Raw genomic sequence first — 17,606 nt, 5'->3', positions numbered from 1 at the left:
AAAAAAAAAAAAAGAAACCCTATGGGGCAGTTCTACTTTCCAGTTGAGTGCTATGTGTCAGAATCAACTGGAAAGCACACAACAATATCAACAATTCATCCTCTCCAGGGGACTCTTAAGAAAACTGAACTAGCCAAAGGCCCTGTGCAGCCTGAGCATACCCGGTGCAGGCCCAGTGCAAGCAGTGGTGTTGGCCCACAGAGGCTGCAGTGAGCAGGGCCTTTCCAGATGAGAGATTTTGAGGTACTTCTCTCTCCTCTGCATAGTGAATTGTTTGGGTGGTGAAGAGATGGCTGACAATGTCAATATCTTTCTCCAGGACCTTTTCGGGGGAATCAAGGACTCCATCTGGGGTATCTGTACCATCTCAAAATTGGATGCTCAAATACAGCTAAAGAAGGAGGAATAGAGTCACAGAAGGGCAAGTAGTGCCCTGGTGCAGAGAAGTGCCCACAGCATAGAATGGAAACAAGTGAGTTAGCCACGTATGGTTGGCAGAATTCTCCAGTGCTGTGCTTGGAATGGAGGAGTATTCTGGTTGAGTCACCTCTTGTTTTACCGAGAGTTTATTCCTGTGCTTCAGTGACAGCACAAATTACTGGGCATCCATCACCATGGAGATGTTTGGTGGTGGCTGGAATTCTTCCTCACATCAGAGCTCACTGGGTACTCCCCCTATTTGTCCTTAGCAAAATTGTCAATGCCATTTGGTTCTAAGATACAGCTGATCTGGCATTCAAGGTATCAGGGAGAAAGCTTCACCCACTCCCTAGTGTCAGCAAAATAATTGCTGATATACTCTTCAACCTTTTGCTGCAGGCTCTTTTCCTCTCCAGAGGATGCTTGTGAGTCCCTTCCCCATCTATCTTGTTGGTCAGCTGGTTAGTTTCCCGCATATGTGCCTTCTGTATTCACTATGCTAATTTGAATATCGCTGGTTCAATAAAATAGGAAAGCTCCAGTAGTACAGTTCCTAAGGCATTTGACTGCTAACCAGAAGGTTAACAGTTCAAATCCACCACCAGCCCCTCCTCAGAAGGAGGGTGGGGCAATCTGCTTCTGTAAAGATTTATTGCCTTGGAAACCCAGTGGGGGTTGTTATGATCCCAACTGTGAGTCACAATTGAATAGATGGCAGCGGGTTTTGGTTTTGGTTTGGTTCCATAAAAGAATTGGAATGCACCAGCTTTAAGGCATTTGGCTGCTAACCAAAAGGTTGGTAGTTTGAATCCACCAGCAGCTCCACAGGAGAAAGATGAGGTGGTCTGCTTTCATAATGCCTTACAGCCTTTGAAACCCAATGGGGATTGCTATGAATCAGAATGACTCAATGGCAGCGAGTTTTGTTTTGTTTTTATTTTCTTGAGCAATTGTCAAACACAGAAAGGAAATGGCCTTACTCTTTTGGATTTGGTTTGTCCTTGGCTTTTCTCACAGCAGCACTGTCTTCAAACATTATTAGTGGTTGCCTCTTCTCTATTCTCTTTCCTTTATTCATTATCAGTGCCAGTGAAGCAAAGACCTTTGGTAAAGCGTAGCTTTTTCAGGTCTTCTTAACCAACAGACTCTTCTACAACATGGTCTATCTGCAGTCGACTCTGAGTAGCTCACCTTCCCACCCTCTGCAGAGAAAGTTCCTGTATCACATCCATTTCCTGCCAAACTAAAGGCTCCTGCAGGCCACTGACTTCATCTGCCACCCACAGGAATGAGTGGAATTGGAAGAAAGATGTGGCAGTTTTTTCCCCCATTCACCTCCCCCTACCCAGGCAAGATAGAACCCACTCTGCCAAGGGCCCTTTGCATATTTCCTTCTCTCAGAGGGATTGGAATTTTTTCTCTGGTACACTTAGGCAGAACCTCCCTGACACCAAACCAAACCAAACTCACTGCCATCGAGTTGATTGCAACTCAAGCAACCCCATTGGGTTCCAAAGGCTGTAAATCTTTACGGAAGTAGATTGCCTCACCTTCGTTCCATGGAGCAGCTGGTGAGTTTGAACCAGTCATCTTCTGGTTAGCAGTCAAATGTCTTAAACACTGCACCACCAGAGCTCCTCTTCCTGACACCAGTATGTGGAGTTTTAACACCGTGAATCTGAAAAGACCACAGGTTTTCCTGTAGCTACTTTCTAGCTTTTTCTGCACCCTATGCCTACATGAAAGAGCTCTGGTGGTGTAGTGGTTAAAGCATTTGACTGCTAACAAAAAGGTCGGTGGTTTGAAGGTTCGAACCCCCCAGCCTCTCCGTCGAAGAAAGATGAGGCAGTCTGCTTCCATAAAGATTTATAGCCTTGAAACCCAATAGGGGTCACTATGAGTCAAAATCAACTCGATGACATCGAGTTTGGTTTGGTTTTTTGGTTTGGTGCTTAGGAGTATCTCAGTTGATCCTGGTCATTCCCTTTAGAGCCATCACTGCATTTATTTATTTATTTATTTTTGTAAGTCAGTTTATGTTTTGGTCTCTCTTGTTCCATTGGGAGCGGGCGGGGGCAGGGCATGAGTCTGAAGATATGTGACAAGGGGAAAGACCTTGCAGCCATATCTTTTAGGTTTTGAGGGTCATTTTCTTCCTTCCCCTTGAAGGGGAAAGGCTTTCTTCACTGGTACATAAAATTCCTCAACTACCAAACCAAAAAAACCAATCTCACTGCCATCGAGTTGATTCTGACTCAGAGAGCCTCAATGAGCTTTTGTGGCTATAAATTTTTATGGAAGTAGATCACCCCATCTTCCTTCCACGGAGCAGCTGGTGCATTTGAACTGTCGACTTCTAATTAGGAACCAAATGCCTTATCCTCTATGCCACCAGAGGTCCTTTCCCAATTAATTATCAGGAGTTACCAATTATGGACAAGTACCACAGAAACACAGAATGCTCAGAGAACCTGAACTTTTAAACTCTGTGGGTCTGAAATTTACTGTTGGCCATTGCCAGGTCTGCCTGGTATTTCACAGGAATCATGGGTACTACACATAGAAACTGAAGGGGTTAATTTATTAACTCCATTGAACCTGTGATTTGTTGCTTTTTTCCTGTCATTGTAAGAGACTAAGTAGGGGAGTGGGAGGAAAGTGTGTCGTAACAATTGTATACTTTTAAAATATCACAATTAAACATCAGCTGCTCCCCTCCCCCCCAAAGAAAGAAAGAAAACTGAACTAGCAAATCCAGGGACAGAATTGATAATCCTTACACTTGTCCTCTTCACTAGAGTCAAGTTCCCAGAGGGAAGAAATAGTATCAAATTTGTTTCTTTATCCTCAGAGGCTGGCCCACAGCAGGTGCTTTGCCAGTGTGGAGCAACAGAAAGTTGCTAACAGAAAGGAGTGAAAAAGACAGGAGAAGAGAATGAGGGGAAGCAGGAAGAGAGGGTGTTTGGGTGAGCTTTAGTTGCTACTCTTTGAGCTTCCTTCCCTTTGGCCTCAGCATCCTATTTAAAGGGCACTTTTAAAAATACTCTTCCCATTAGAAAATAAATTAATGGCCAGACAGTGGGTCTGGAAAATCCAGTGAGTCCATGCATTTCCTCCTTTTAAATTTCTAGGCCTGATAAGCTGAGGTTCGTGTCTGTTTGTTGTTTAGGGAGGCTGATTGGAAGCATTCTCCAATCTGAATTTATCCCCTGGAGTCTGGACGTTCCCCCTGCAGATCAGGAGCCCCGGGGGATCTGAAGGCACAGCACAGCTTAGATGCTTACTTCAGCCTCTGCACATCCATGCCCAGAGTTGGCACCTCACCAGGCAGTGACTTAGGCAGTCCTTGCTCTGCCAAACACAAGGCATCCAATAAGGGCTCCTTTTTTTTTTTTTTTTTTTTTTTTTTTAAGTTGGCTGTTTATTTAACTTCCTCTTCTTTAATTTTCATATTACGTGTTTCTAGAGGAGAAGCTGATGTCACAAGGTCTGATTCCAGATGTTGTTTTGAAATCCATGTAACCATAGCGTTGCTGGAGGCTGGGGAGGCCGTCTGGGCAGACTGAGTCACACTGGGCACGTGTGTTTCTCTGGTGAGGGGAGGCAGGGAGGTGGGGGGGAGCTCAGCCAGAGAAGGGAGAGGCGAAGGGGTGGGTTACTTTTGACTTTCCAAACCTGGTACCTTTGATACTGCACCTACCTAGACCACTGAAACCCTCACTTGCTTAGAATTCATTGACAGATTGTCAAGGATCACACATGCACCCTAAAATGGGGGAGGGGAAGGGGGTTCATATTTTGAACTAAATGCTACACTTCTCTTCTTATCACATTTGCCTCAACTTGACTAAACTATACACATCACTTCTGCCTCTCCCCTCGGCAAAGAAAACTCTCCTTCCCACCTCTGAGTCCTCGCCCACATCCCTGCTGCTCATTTCCACCACTCACCACAACCTGGACTTCTTTACTTGGGTAGCTATTATTCACCCCACTTTCCACAATCACCAGCTCCAGGAAACCCCTCTCAAATTGACTTGCATGTTCTGCCTCAGTGCTCCCATAAATCCCCTTACATATCCATGTTGTTATAGACTCAGTTGTGATCCCCAGAAAGATATGCTAAAGTCCTAACCCCTGTAACTGGGAATGTGACCTTGTTTGTGGAAATAGGGTTTTTCTTCACAGATGTCATTCCAGGATAGAATGGGCCCTAATTCATCTGAGTGATGTCTTATAAAAATAGATAGACATGAGGAAAGACAGACACCATATAACAAGGGAGGCCGATGCATAAATAAACAGCAAAGAAACACCAGCCACAGAAACCGGGAGAGAGCCATGGAGCAGAAGTTCTCTCTTCAAACCTCCAGAAGGACTTGATATGTCCAAAACCCTAGTTTGGATATCTTGCCTCCAGAACTGTGAGACAATACATTTTTGTTCTTTCAAACCACCAACCTTGTGGTATTCTGGTCTGGCAGCTCTGGAAAACTAAGACACATGTTTTGACCACACTGAAATAAGAATGATCTGTTGTGTGCCTGTCTCCATTCTTAGCCTATGAGTGTCACTAAAGCTACAGCTCTTTCTTTAGCTCCTAGCACACTGCCTGGCACATTGAGAGTGCTAGATAAATGTTATTAATTCATTAATTACTTAATAACTCAGTATCATTGTCCCCATCCTAGGATAGAAATAGTAATAATATCAATCAACCAATAAATATATGTACTGTACTGTGTTTTAGGTGGATTTTCTTATGAAAATGCTTATAACTTTATCCTCATAGCACTCTCATGAAGTATATACTACTATTAACACTCCCCATACAATAGGTTGAGGAAATTGAGGCACAGAGAGATATAGTGAATTGTTCAGGGTCACAAAGTTAATAAATGGGAAAGTCAGAGTCAAATCCAGGCAGTCAGATTAATAAATCCTACCCCAACCCTTGTACTGTACAATTACCCAGAAATATCATATTGTTATCCCTGGGAGCACTGGTGGTGTACTGCCTAAGGCATTTGACTGCTAATCAGAATGCTGGTGGTTCAAACCCACCAGCCATTCCTCAGAAGGAACTCTGTAGAGATACCACCTCAGAAACCAAAGGAGGGGTCGTTATGAGTTGGAAACGACGCAATAGCAGTAAGCTTGGGTTTTTTTTTTTGGCTTTACCCTCTTCATAAGGTTTTCTAGGAAGGGGTGCGGGGGTCACTGAAGTAAGAGATGTGAAAACATTTAAAAAAAAAAAAAAAATAGGAGTGTGGAGTACGAAGAGGTGGAAAGGGTGGAATTTGTCTTTGACCTTTCCTAGTCCTATGCCCATTCCCACCCCAGGTCTATGCCCATTTGTCATCTAGCTTTCCAGGGACTCCTGCATGACATTATATATTTGTCAAAACCCATAGAACTGTACAACACACAGAGTGAACCCTGGGTCCTTGGGTGGCACAAACAGTTTGTGCTCAGCTACTAACTGAAAGGTTGGCAGCTCAAACCATCCAGTAACACCAGGGAAGAAAGGCTTAGCAGTGTGCTTCTGTGGACTACAGCCATTGGGAGCTGGGGGGGTAGTGAACCCTAACGTGAACTACGGATTAACTTAATAATAATGTGTCACAATAATTGCAGCAGATGTACCACAAGATGTTAATCAGTGGGAAAACTGGATGCTCTCTGCACTTCCTGCTTAATTTTTCTGTAAACCTAAAACTGCCCTTAAAAATGAATCAATTAATTAACTTGAAGAAGGAGAAGGAGTAGAAGAAGCAGAGAGCTCCAGACACACTAGACTCTGCACACGTGCTTACCCACCTTCAGCTCTTTGCTTATATGTTTCCCTCCACCCAGAATTTTCTCCTGCTCATCCATGCTTAGTAAAATCCTGCATCCTTCCAGGACCATCTCACCTTTTCCTGACCATTTTTCCTATCCCTAGTGTTTCCCACCTTAGCACCTCCTTTCCCTGATTTGCACAGGCCAAAATTGCACTGAAATCTGATTCTTCTCATATTGTCTCACATTCTATATCCTTCCATCAACAAATCCTCTTTGTTTTGCCTTGAAAACAAGTCCCCAACCTGACCGTTCTCAATGTTTCTCCCACTACCATCCTAGTCCAAGTTACTTCATTTCTTGCCTGGGTTATTGCTATATCCTGATAACTGTTCTCTGTTCTCCACTCAGCAGCCAGACTTCTCTTTTAAAACACAAATCAGAACATGTCACTTTTAGCTAAAAAACTCTCCAAAGGGTCCCCATTCGTCTTTATAAAAATTCTTAGTCCTTGCTCTTACCCCGTGGCTATTGTTCCTACTTCATCTACTATCGTTCTCCCCTTTCTTCTCCACCCCAGGCTTTTCTTCTTGGTGATTCGCAAGGACATTCTTTTCTTCATTCTTTTCTTCATGTGCTGTTCCCTCTGCCTGAATGTTCTCCCAGAAACTATTCACATGGTTCATGCCTCTGCTTCATTTGGGTCCTTGCTCAAATGTTAACTTTTTGTTTGTTTGTTTTGGTGATGATATACACAGCAAAACAGACATCAATTCAACAATTTCTACATGTGCAATTCAGTGACGATGATTACATTCTTCAAGTTCTGCCACCTTTCTCAGTATCCTTTTCCAAATTGTTTCACCGTCATTATCACAAACTCACTGTTTCTCATCTAACCTTTTGAGTTGCTGTTCTCAATTTGATCTCATATAGATAATACTTTAAAAGAACACAATGTTCAAGGCATACAGTTTTTTTCTAATTAAGCTAAGATGTTGTTTGGTTTTAAAGATAATTTCAGGGGATAGTTTCACTTTAAGATTTAAAGATTTCCTTAGGGCAATAGTTTTGGGGGATGTCATCCAGCCTCAATGGCTCCAGTAAGTGGATTCCATGAGAATTTGGAGTTTTGTTCCAATTTTTTCCCCTTTTGATCAGGATTCTTCTATCTAATCTTTGATCAAATGCAAATGTTACTTCATTAAAGAAGCCATCATGATCACCTATGCAACAGAACAGTAACCTTTCCACATCACTCTCTATCCCTTTATCTTACTTAACATTTCTTCATAGAACTCCATTATCTAATATTACTCCATATATTTAGTTGTTAATAACTATGCCCCCCATCAGAATACAAGTTGCATGATTGCAGAGACTGAGTCTATTTGCTCACTCCCTAGAACAATATGTGGCACAGATAGGTTCTTCATAAATGTTTACTGGAAGAATGAACAAATGATTCTCACCCCTAAGAGACATACTCCCTCCTTCCTTTGAACCTCCTATTGCCCCTTGTTTATACCTCTCTGGAAACATAGTTTTAACTTTACAGGGACTGGCTCCCCACAGAGCCTAACACAGTGCCTGGCACATAGTAGATGCTCAGGAAATGCCTATGAAGTTAAACAGAAGCAACTGAATAATCTATTACAGAAGTCTATTATAGCCTTGAGATGATTCTTGAATTTCATGTATCTGGGTTCTACGCTGAGCAAAGTGATTTTGTTATCAGTAATTCTGATTATTGGTTGGTGAACAGTGTACTTTTCACATCATAATTGGCAAACTGGGAGCTGGGATAGGCTCACTCAAATCCATCAGGTTGCTGACTTCTTGTTCTACCCTCTTGAGCAAGGTCAGGGTGGATCAGTGGAAGTTACATTATAGCTGATGGAGCAACCTGCACTGGGTGGGGCCCTCAAAGAAGCTGCTTGTGCTTGCAGGTCTCTGGGGATATCCCTTCCATGGGGTCCTGACCCCATAACATGTTATATAATGTTACATGATGTTGTTTATTGTATAATTGTAATATAATGAATTTCCTCCTCAAGGAAGCAAGTTGTACAAAGGCCTTTGAACCCTTCCAAAGATATTGGAATTCCTTCCTTATATGATCTTAATAGTCATGTGATTGTGCCTAGTGGGGTTTGGCAGTAACCCTTCAAGGTTAACCCATCAAGGAGTGAGCCACACTGGATCCAAGGTTCATGGATGTTAAAACCACAGAGAAATCCCACCTTTGGCAGAAGGCTGTAGGCATGGTAATTGATAGGGAATAAGCAAAGATGTGACTTTGAAGATTACCTGATGCAAGCCATAATATTTTCAATCAACTTATATGCATGTGAGAGCTGGACAATGAATAAGGAAAGCCAAAGAAGAATTGATGGATTTGAATTGTGGTGTCAGGAAAGAATATTGAAAATACAATGGACTGCCAAAAGAATGAACAAATCTGTCTTGGAAGAAATACAACTGGAATGCCCCTTAGAAGCAAGAAAGGTCAGACTTTGTCTTATGTACTTTGGTCATGTTGTCAGAAGGGACATGTCCCTGGAGAAGGATATCATGCTTGGTAAATCAGAGGGTTAATACAAAAGGGGAAGCCCTCAATGAGATGGATTGACACAGTGGCATCAACAATGGGCTCACGCATAGCAACGGTTGTGAGGATGGGGCAGGACTGGGCAGTGTTTCATTCTGTTGTACATAGGATTGCTATAAGTTGCAACTGACTCAATGACACCTAACAACAAAAATAAACATTACAGTAAAACCATCCCATCAGTCACTGTCTTATGGTACCCTGAAATATCCATCTCATTATTGTAACAAAAACAGAACTAGAGTCTAATAGAAGAGAAAACATTCTGAATTTTGGCAGGTCTCAAAACACTGCTTAGTTTTCCCCCTCCTACCTTCATTTATTACTCCACTTGCCACTGATAGCACCCACACCTGTGTCAGAACTGGTAGAGTTACTTGGAAAATATAGTCAGTGGTCAGGGAGCAAACTCACTCAAGCTGTACTCCTTACCCTGCTTTCCATAAGGCCTCTTCCTCTGTCCAGGCCTTCTAAGTCTGTGTTTAATAGATTCTCTATTAGATGTGATTTGACCTGCCCAGTAGGCCCAATAGTGCCTGTATCTACATGGAAGCATCCTAGTATATTACCTACTGCACCTGGCATTTTCCAGCAGGGATCTAGACTCAGTCTTACATGCTCTTTCCTGCAAGAATGTCAACTGAGCCTGATTCACTCCTCTCCTTACTGTTACAGTTTCAGTGGGCCTTGCTTCAACTTTTTTCTTGCTTTGTTCAAAATTAGCAATCTATGGCTTCCTGATTTGGGAATAAATGAACTCAAAAGCTTTCATTGCACAGCACTAGAAACAAGCCTTCAGGGTCTTTCAGGTCCCAAATCTTGAGCATACCTTCATGAAGAATATCCTCCTACAGGTCTTGCCTCGATCGCTCCCAGATGCTTGGAGATTAGCAGCCTCAGAGGCCAGTGCTAGATCAGGAATGCTTCCGGGCCCAACCTCCGAGGTGTCTTCCAGCTGCACAGAGGAGTGGAAAATTCCCTCCTTGCCCCGGCCCAGGGAAATCTCAAACGGATCAGGATATTTCTCATCAGGGCTAGAGCCATCATCACTGGTCTTAGCATTACAGAGGATCAGGGACCTAGAGATGGACCGGAATTTTGCAGATTTCCTGCTTTTTCCAGAACGGCTATGTGGCTCCATCCTCAGAGAGGCAGTAAAGCCTCCCTTCTTCTTTTCTTGATCTCGAGCCCTCAGTTGGCGGGTGGTGGTGGGATTGGGCTTGGCTGCCCCTTCATGTGTCCCTGGAGGAAAAAGGAAGCAAGGAGAAGCAATGTGACTTGCTGCTGACAAGTGGAGTCCAGGAACTGAGCCAGGCGTGTCCAGTGCCTGTGAACAGGACAGATGGTAAGACTGTCCTTTACTGTCCCTGGCCCTTCAGGCTTGCCAGCCCAATGGGTCTCAATTAATCCAAGTGGTTAAACCCCCTCTCCACCCCTAAAGTCATAGAGGCCTAGCCCAAGAGCTGACAGGTATTCAGAGCTTTCGTCCAAACACTCATTCTATGACAGGGAAACTGAGGCTCAGAGAGGGGCGGTGCGAACCCAAGTCCACAAAGAACACTAGCAGACAAGCTAGTGGTCGCAGAATCACAGGAGACAATTTAGAGATTGTAAAGACCAATGACAGAGACAGTGATAGATTGTAGAGACCAGTCATAAATCGTAGAGACCAGTAATAAATCGTAGAGACCAGTGATGGATCACAGAGACCAATGATAGATCATGGAGACCAGTGTTTTTAGATGTGAAAGCTATTCTTCAAACAATAGCTTACAGAGAACTCCAGTGTACAGAGCAGGCCAAAAGGGAGAAAGGAGGGAGGAGGACTGAGCTCCACCTGTGTAGTCCCCTTTTAATACCCTTGGTGACTCCTGTAGCATCCCCAAAGAAACCTCAGAATTTATGGAGCTCTGTCTGAAGGCCACTGGTATCTGGTGTTCGCAATTTACTGATGAAAAAGCCCAAGACCTAGGCTGGTTGGGAGTCCCACTAACACTGACCTGCTAGGGTTGATCTGAGTGTGAAAGAAGGAGAAACATGTGGCATGTCTGCCAAAACGCTTAACACGTAACAGGCACATGGCACATATGTGTCCCTTTCTCTGGGCCTAAAGCCATATATTGGCCAGTGCCATAGGCAGGCCTAGGGTCTCCTGCTCCTTTACTTATTTCCATTGGATCAAACTTTTATAGCCTGGACAAAAGTGGACAAAGATTAGCTTTCCACACCAGGTCACCAGCATCACTCTCAGCCTTGCCCTGCCTCGTCCAGCTCAACTTCGCCAAGAGTCACCTCCCGTGGATTCAGTTTCCGTGAGGCAGGTGGCAAAAGGGGCCCTGGTGCTACATCCAGAGAAGTTCTGACTGCAGCCCAAGCCACAGAACAAAGCTCATTGCCAGGACAACAAATTGTGGGAAGCTCTTGGCCCATTGCTACTGCTGTTTGTGCACATCCCATATTGAATTAGGAAAGGCAGAATTTCCAACATTTCATTAAATAGAAAGCTTTTCACAAATTCCCCAGAAGATAATTTCTTCTTAAAGAAGACTGTGCTTTCCAACACCCAAGTTTCTGTATCAGCTCTTTCATTTTGTCAGTTTATTTACCAACCATCTACAGCAACAAATAAAAATGAATAAATTAATTAAAGATGAATGAATGAATAAATAAATATATGAGATGTGTGATATTTGAGATGGATGTATGCCTGTGTAACTGTTCCCGAATTAACTCAATTTTGGCCCATTTCACTAAGCACCCTTTTGCCAATATTCCAAACTCTTATACTGTATATCCTTCCATCTCAAATAATAGTAAAACCTCATTCATAAATGAATCCAACTGTCTACTACATTCTACGTCTGGTTGCAGGTGAGCAAGCCCTGAGGGAGACATCTCCACTGCTGAGCATGTTGTTGGTACCATGAAAGAGTCATAGCTACCAATTGAGCCTTCATATTGACCAATGCACATACTGTGGTTCCATAATTAGTTAGATCACACATTCTCAATAAAGACTGTTTCAAAACTTCACTCTCTTAAAAATCTAGATTACATTTCCCTTCACCAGAAATAGATAACATCACCTTCTACTTCATCAAAGCATAAAACCATCACATAGCAATTCCCCTAACTTTCCACCATCAAATATACAAACCCACTTGCCATCTTTACACATCTGTATACACACTTTGTAATGAAATATGCACTCACCTTCCTATTGAAGACAATCCTCTCATCTGTTCTCTAGATCCTACCCTTCAGTCTTTTCAGGCATAACAGCTATAAAATATAATGATATCTAACTTCTTTTAGTACTTGCAATGTACCAAGCACTGTTCTAAGTGCTTTAACATTTAGTTCTCACAAAGTCTATTGTTTCATAAGTACCCTCAATTTACAGAAGAGTTAACTAAAGCCCAGAGAAGTTAAGTAGCTTTCTCAAGATCACACAGCTAAGATTCAGTGAGGACAGGAATTAAACCAGGCAGACTCACTGAATGCTTTACCCTGGAGCCACCCTGCCACTGATATTATTTCCTCTCTCACCTTTATCCTCAATCTCTCCCTCTGAGCTGGATCTTTGTCATCAGCATATAAACATGCTCAACGTTTGTGTCTTAAAAAAAAAAAAGATGACCAAACTATGGTACATACACACAATAAAATTCTATGCAACACGAAAGAATAATGTAGAGTCTGCAAAACACCGCATAATATGAATGAACTTGGAGGACATTATGCTGAGTGAAATAAGTCAATCATAGAAGGACAATTATTGTATTAGTTCGTTGTTGTGGAGGGTCAAGAAAAGGTTTAAATATGGAGGGAAACTTTCTTTCTTGATTGCCAGGGGTGTGGGGGGGGGGACACTGCCCCCCAAAAAAAATGCATTGACCCATGTCACTTTGTTGTTGTTGTTATGTGCCCTCAAGTCGGACTCCACTCATAGCGACCCCTCCTTGTGTTTCTGAGGCAGTATCACTACGGAAGTAGATTGCCACTTCTTTCTTCCGAGGAGTGGCTGGTGGGTTTGAACCGCCAGCCTTCTGGTTAGCAGTCAAGTGCCTTAGCCACCATACTACTTTAGTTCTGTGTATTTCACTGTGCATAAACTATATTTCAATAAAATGTATTAAGAAAAAAAGTGCTGACTCCATATCCTCTTCTTTTTGTCTACTTCTCTTGGGTCCCTTTCATATCTTGAACAAATGTACTACATTCTACACTTTTTTGCCTTTTATTTGCCTCTTCTTTGAGCCTTAGCCCTCAGAGTCTGCTTTTATTCTGCATTATTCTTTGCACAAAAGTCACAACACTCAAGTCCAGAGCACATGATCTCTTCATTAAAACCTGCTTCCTTTCAGAACGATTTGCTGAGCAGAATATCTATGCTCAGATCTATTGGCTAAGGGACACATAAGAGTCAAGTTTGCAGAGTAGTTTTTTGTTTTCCTCATTACTCACCTTTACTTCCACATGTCACCTTCCAAATCTAAATTGTAACCAGTCTCCTTTTTGCCACCAGCTGCCCAACACAGGAGTTCCCTTACATTCTGCCAATTCAGCTTCCCAGAACAGGTAACTCTCAGCACCTAGGTTACTATAAATATTAGTATATCCAAACCTCTTTCCATTTTAATTATGCTCATTAGGATTCCCCATAGTTTACCTGGGACTCATAGAGAAGGAAGTGGCGGGGGGGAGGAGTATGTGTGTGAGTTATGTGTTTCTGTGTGTGTATGTGTGTATGTGCATATGCATGTCTGTGTGTATATGACTGTGTGTAGTTTCTATGGGTCTGTGCGTGACTGTATGTATGTGCGTATCTGTATGCATGTGTTTGTATACATGTGTGTGTTTGGTCAGCACTAGTCCATCTGTCACTTGAAAAAATAAAGAGATAATCAAAGGTTTTTTTTTTTTGTATTAAAATCACTTTGGACTTTTACTGCTGCTGAATTGGGAAAGCCGTTTAAATATGGAATTGCTGAGGGCCACTGTGTGGAAAGGCTTCACCACATGAAGCCAACATGGAGGATGCAGAATTCCCAGAGGTGGAAAGAGAGAAGAGACAAATGGAGAAGAGGCAGAGAGAAAGAGTGTGCGAGCGACTGAGTCCAGAAGAAATCATATGAGCACCTGGATCCAGCCACACCTAAAGCCCCTTCCATCTATCAAGTTATATAAACCAATCAATTTCTCTTTTTGCTTAAAACCCTCCTGGAATAGTGACTCTTCTCTCAGATGCTGCTGGCACACAGTGTGGAAAACAGTGACATCCAAGAGCCAAGAGGATTTTGAAACTCCCTTTCATTCCACCCGAAGCCTAGGAGAGGAGCCAGTCACCCCGTCAAAGCCCAAACTTCCCAGCTCCCCCTACTAGTAAGGGGCTGTGGTAAAACAACCTCTTGCTTTCTTGCTCCCCCTGAGCACTGCCACAGCCTGGATGGATTCTTGAGATGCAAAACCTGTTTGTTTTCCTCTGCACATCCTCTCCCAACCCATGATAACTGTCACAGCAATGGCAAAGTCACTCAATGGGCATTTTCCAGAGACAAACTTTTGAGGTCCTCCTGGCCAAGACAAGGTTGTATCCTTCACTCAGTGGTGGAAAAGTTGAACATGTATAGGATTGAGGAGCACAGAGGGATCAAATTCTTCAGTGGAAACTATACTAATCCCAGTGGACCATTTGCAAGAGTGTCTGATGAGGACTGTCTTTTTTTTAATAAGCTTTTCCAGAGGAACCAGTCACTTTTGTGGACTTGGCTCTCACATGGGGATGGTGGGAGCTGTGGATGGGAGGTTGGTGGTGCTTGGGGGAGGGGAAGGGGAGAGACAAGGCATTAACCCTTTAGGTCAAGAGCAAAGACAGTTTTTGTGATTATGAAAAATACAAAAAAGAAAGAGAACAATGACTAAAAGGCTGTAGTGGAGAAGACAGAACTGGACTTCTGTGGAAGCCTGCTTTTCCTCTAGGCCTGGCATAGAGAGAGAGAAAAAAAGAAAGAAGAAAGAATAATTGGAAACACAGCACTGCGGTCACATGGATCAGCTTAGCTTCATTAACTGTGCTTAGGACACTGGAACCAGCTCTTGCTCCCTAATGGAACCAAATGTCAGCCGAACTCATAGGCAAGCCCCTGCCTTTCCTCCATTCCAGCTGCCTTGGAAAGTTCGCGCCTAATGAGTTTTCTCTTCTTTTGCCTCCAGCTCCATGAGTACTTGCCAAACTCATGCCAGATTTGTTTTGCCCGGAGTGGATTACTAAACTGGGCTCATCCACAACAGGACTGAAGTTCTATGCATCTTCTTCTGAGGCTGCCTGTGTGAGCACAGCAAAGGGTTCCAACATGGCTGCACCTATAGCATTGGCTGCTTCCGCTTCCCAGCAGAAAATTCCAGAGGTTCTTCTTTTCCCCCAGGAAACAGTTCTCCTACCCTCCGGATGTTTCTCCTTCCCACCCACCCCCCAAAACCATGACAGTGTTTGCTCTTTACTTAGATCTTCCACAGGATGCTAGAAGTGAGTCTCCCCATTCAACACACGAGGAGATTGTTCCCCAAAGAGAGACTGGGACTGAGTCTTTATCTTAGTTATTCAGTGTATCCTTTGCCCAGGGCTGAGCTATCATCTATACAGAAAATGCTGATTCAAAAAGCTGAATGGCTAATAAATGGATAGTTCTTTCCCTACAGTTTGAGAAACTTCTAGACTCTGTGCTGAGGAGCAGGATCATTACATTTTTCCTTCTCTCTCTCTCTTTCTTTCTCTCCCTTTCTTTCTTTTCATTTCCCCCCCCCCCATTCAGCAAACACTTGTTGAGATACTATTATGTGTTTGCGACCACATTTAGCAAAGTTAACTGACTGGAGCAAAAGCCACGTATTTCCATCTGGATAAAATACATTTAATCCACTGGAGAACTTTGAGAGAGAAAATAACCACATGGAGAAAGGGGAACTAGTGGGTAAAATGTGTTTCAAATTTCTGAATTCTCCAACAGTGTCCTATATCAAAGGCAAATTTTAAAGTTTGGTCACTCTGGCTCAGGGGATACTTTTTGTCTTGAAGAGTGATTCAGAGATAAGAAATGAAGGGGAGAAATTTATGGTTCCTTCTCTTTCTAAAAAAGTATCTTTAAGAGGATTCTGTGAGACCTGCTGGTGGGCCTAGCTGTGTGTTTCTCTCTATTCATTATGCACAGGACTACAAAGAAAAGTATCATAGTCTTGCTGGGTGTCAGTTTCCCAACTTGTAAAATGGGCAGGTTGGGTTCTACCTAAATGGTTTCTGTTTTTTGTTTTTTGTTTTCTTTCATTGTAGTAAAACTGTATACAACACATTTACCAATTAAATAATTGTACAATGTACAATTACATGTACAATTCATGAACATATACAATTCATGGATTTTGATTATGTTCATCATATTGTACAACCATTACCTCTATCCTTTTCCAAATGATTCCACCACCATTAACCGAAACTCAGTGTGAACTTATTTGTACATGTGTTGTATTTCTTCCACCACCTGGTTATCTCCTTGAAAGGAGAGACTGTATCTCATTAATTTTGTATTCCCAGTGCCTTGCAGGCATGTCTGTGTTCGATGGATGAGTGACTGGATGAGTGTCTTAAAGGACCCTCCCACTGACCCTTCCTGCCACCACAGAAGATGAAACACACTCAAGAAAAAGTCCCATCCAGGATCACAGAATGGAGGACTCCAGGTAACTACTGGCATCTAAGTGACAAAGAGCCCCGGTGGGCTGCACCTGAGAGCAGAATACAAATCAGAGCCATCAGAAAAGGCATCCTGGAGGCTGCTTCTGAGGAACATTCTAAAGGCAAGTGTAATACCCCAGGGGAGCCTGGGTTTCTGCTGCGCTTTCAGCAGCCTGAAAAATAAGTATGACTAATTAAAGCACAGGAACAGATGGAGTTTTCAGGTTGCCTCCAACAAGACCCAAGCCCCTGGGACAGAATAAATCCCCTTAGTAAAGGTGAAAATAGAATTCATTTCAAGAAGGCTCTAGATCCATTCAAGAAAGGCATGCCCGTCCACCCCTATGATGATGTTCTGGAGCTATTGGCTAATAAGGCTTATTTCTTTTTAAATCCCAGTGCCCACAACACAGCTTCACACATAGGAGACACTCAATACATGCTTGTTGCAGAATGAAACAGTTGCATCAAGCCGCACACAGGGCTGTCCGTTGTAGTGTTGTTTATATAAGTGGTGCGGCCCTACAAGCAAGAGTATAAATATAGCAGTTAAGGGCTGAGACGCTGGAGTTCGTCTAAGTTTGTATTCTAGGTCTGCCACTATTATAAACAAAAGTATTTAATGCCATTATGGCTTAGTTTTCTCCCCTATAAAATGGAGATAATAATATAACCAGTATGAGGACTAAAGAAAATAAGGTACTTAGCTTATTGCCTGGCACATAGTGTGGACTTAATAATAATAATAATAATAAAATGTTTAGTGAAGAAAAGAAATGAGCATGAGGAAAGTACACTTCAGAACAATTAACCACAGGCATTCAAAAGGGCAGTATTTATCACAAACGAAGCACGGAAGGCAGAAAGGGGCATGAAAGAAGGATGGATGGACACAGGGAACCCAGGAAGGAAGCCGGAAGATGCTGTTACAGTGAAGAGATTGCAACTGATGTTATGAAACAAAATATGCATAAATTTTTGAATGGAAAACTAATTTACTCTATAAACTTTCATACAAACCACAATGATAAATAAATAATATTATTTTAAAAAGGAGTAAGA

At 42.7% G+C, this 17,606-nt stretch overlaps 1 protein-coding gene and 1 pseudogene across 1 annotated transcript in view; one reads left to right on the top strand and one right to left on the bottom strand.

Annotated features, from left to right (window-relative positions):
- Window positions 1-9,953, bottom strand: part of IL16 (interleukin 16) — a 140,233-nt gene extending 130,280 nt beyond the window's left edge. The window contains exon 1 of the mRNA XM_007945092.1: window positions 9,642-9,953. Coding sequence (XP_007943283.1) covers window positions 9,642-9,953 — 312 coding nt within the window. The remainder of the gene's footprint in view (window positions 1-9,641) is intronic.
- LOC103200573 lies at window positions 251-1,687 on the top strand (annotated as a pseudogene).
- Window positions 9,954-17,606: the final 7,653 nt, after the last annotated feature.

The sequence above is a fragment of the Orycteropus afer genome, unplaced genomic scaffold, assembly GCF_000298275.1.
Source record: "Orycteropus afer afer isolate SDZICR_OR568_19922 unplaced genomic scaffold, OryAfe1.0 scaffold00132, whole genome shotgun sequence".
Taxonomy (NCBI): domain Eukaryota; kingdom Metazoa; phylum Chordata; class Mammalia; order Tubulidentata; family Orycteropodidae; genus Orycteropus; species Orycteropus afer.
Note: the sequence above shows the minus strand (reverse complement) of the source record. Positions and strands in the feature narration are given on the sequence as shown.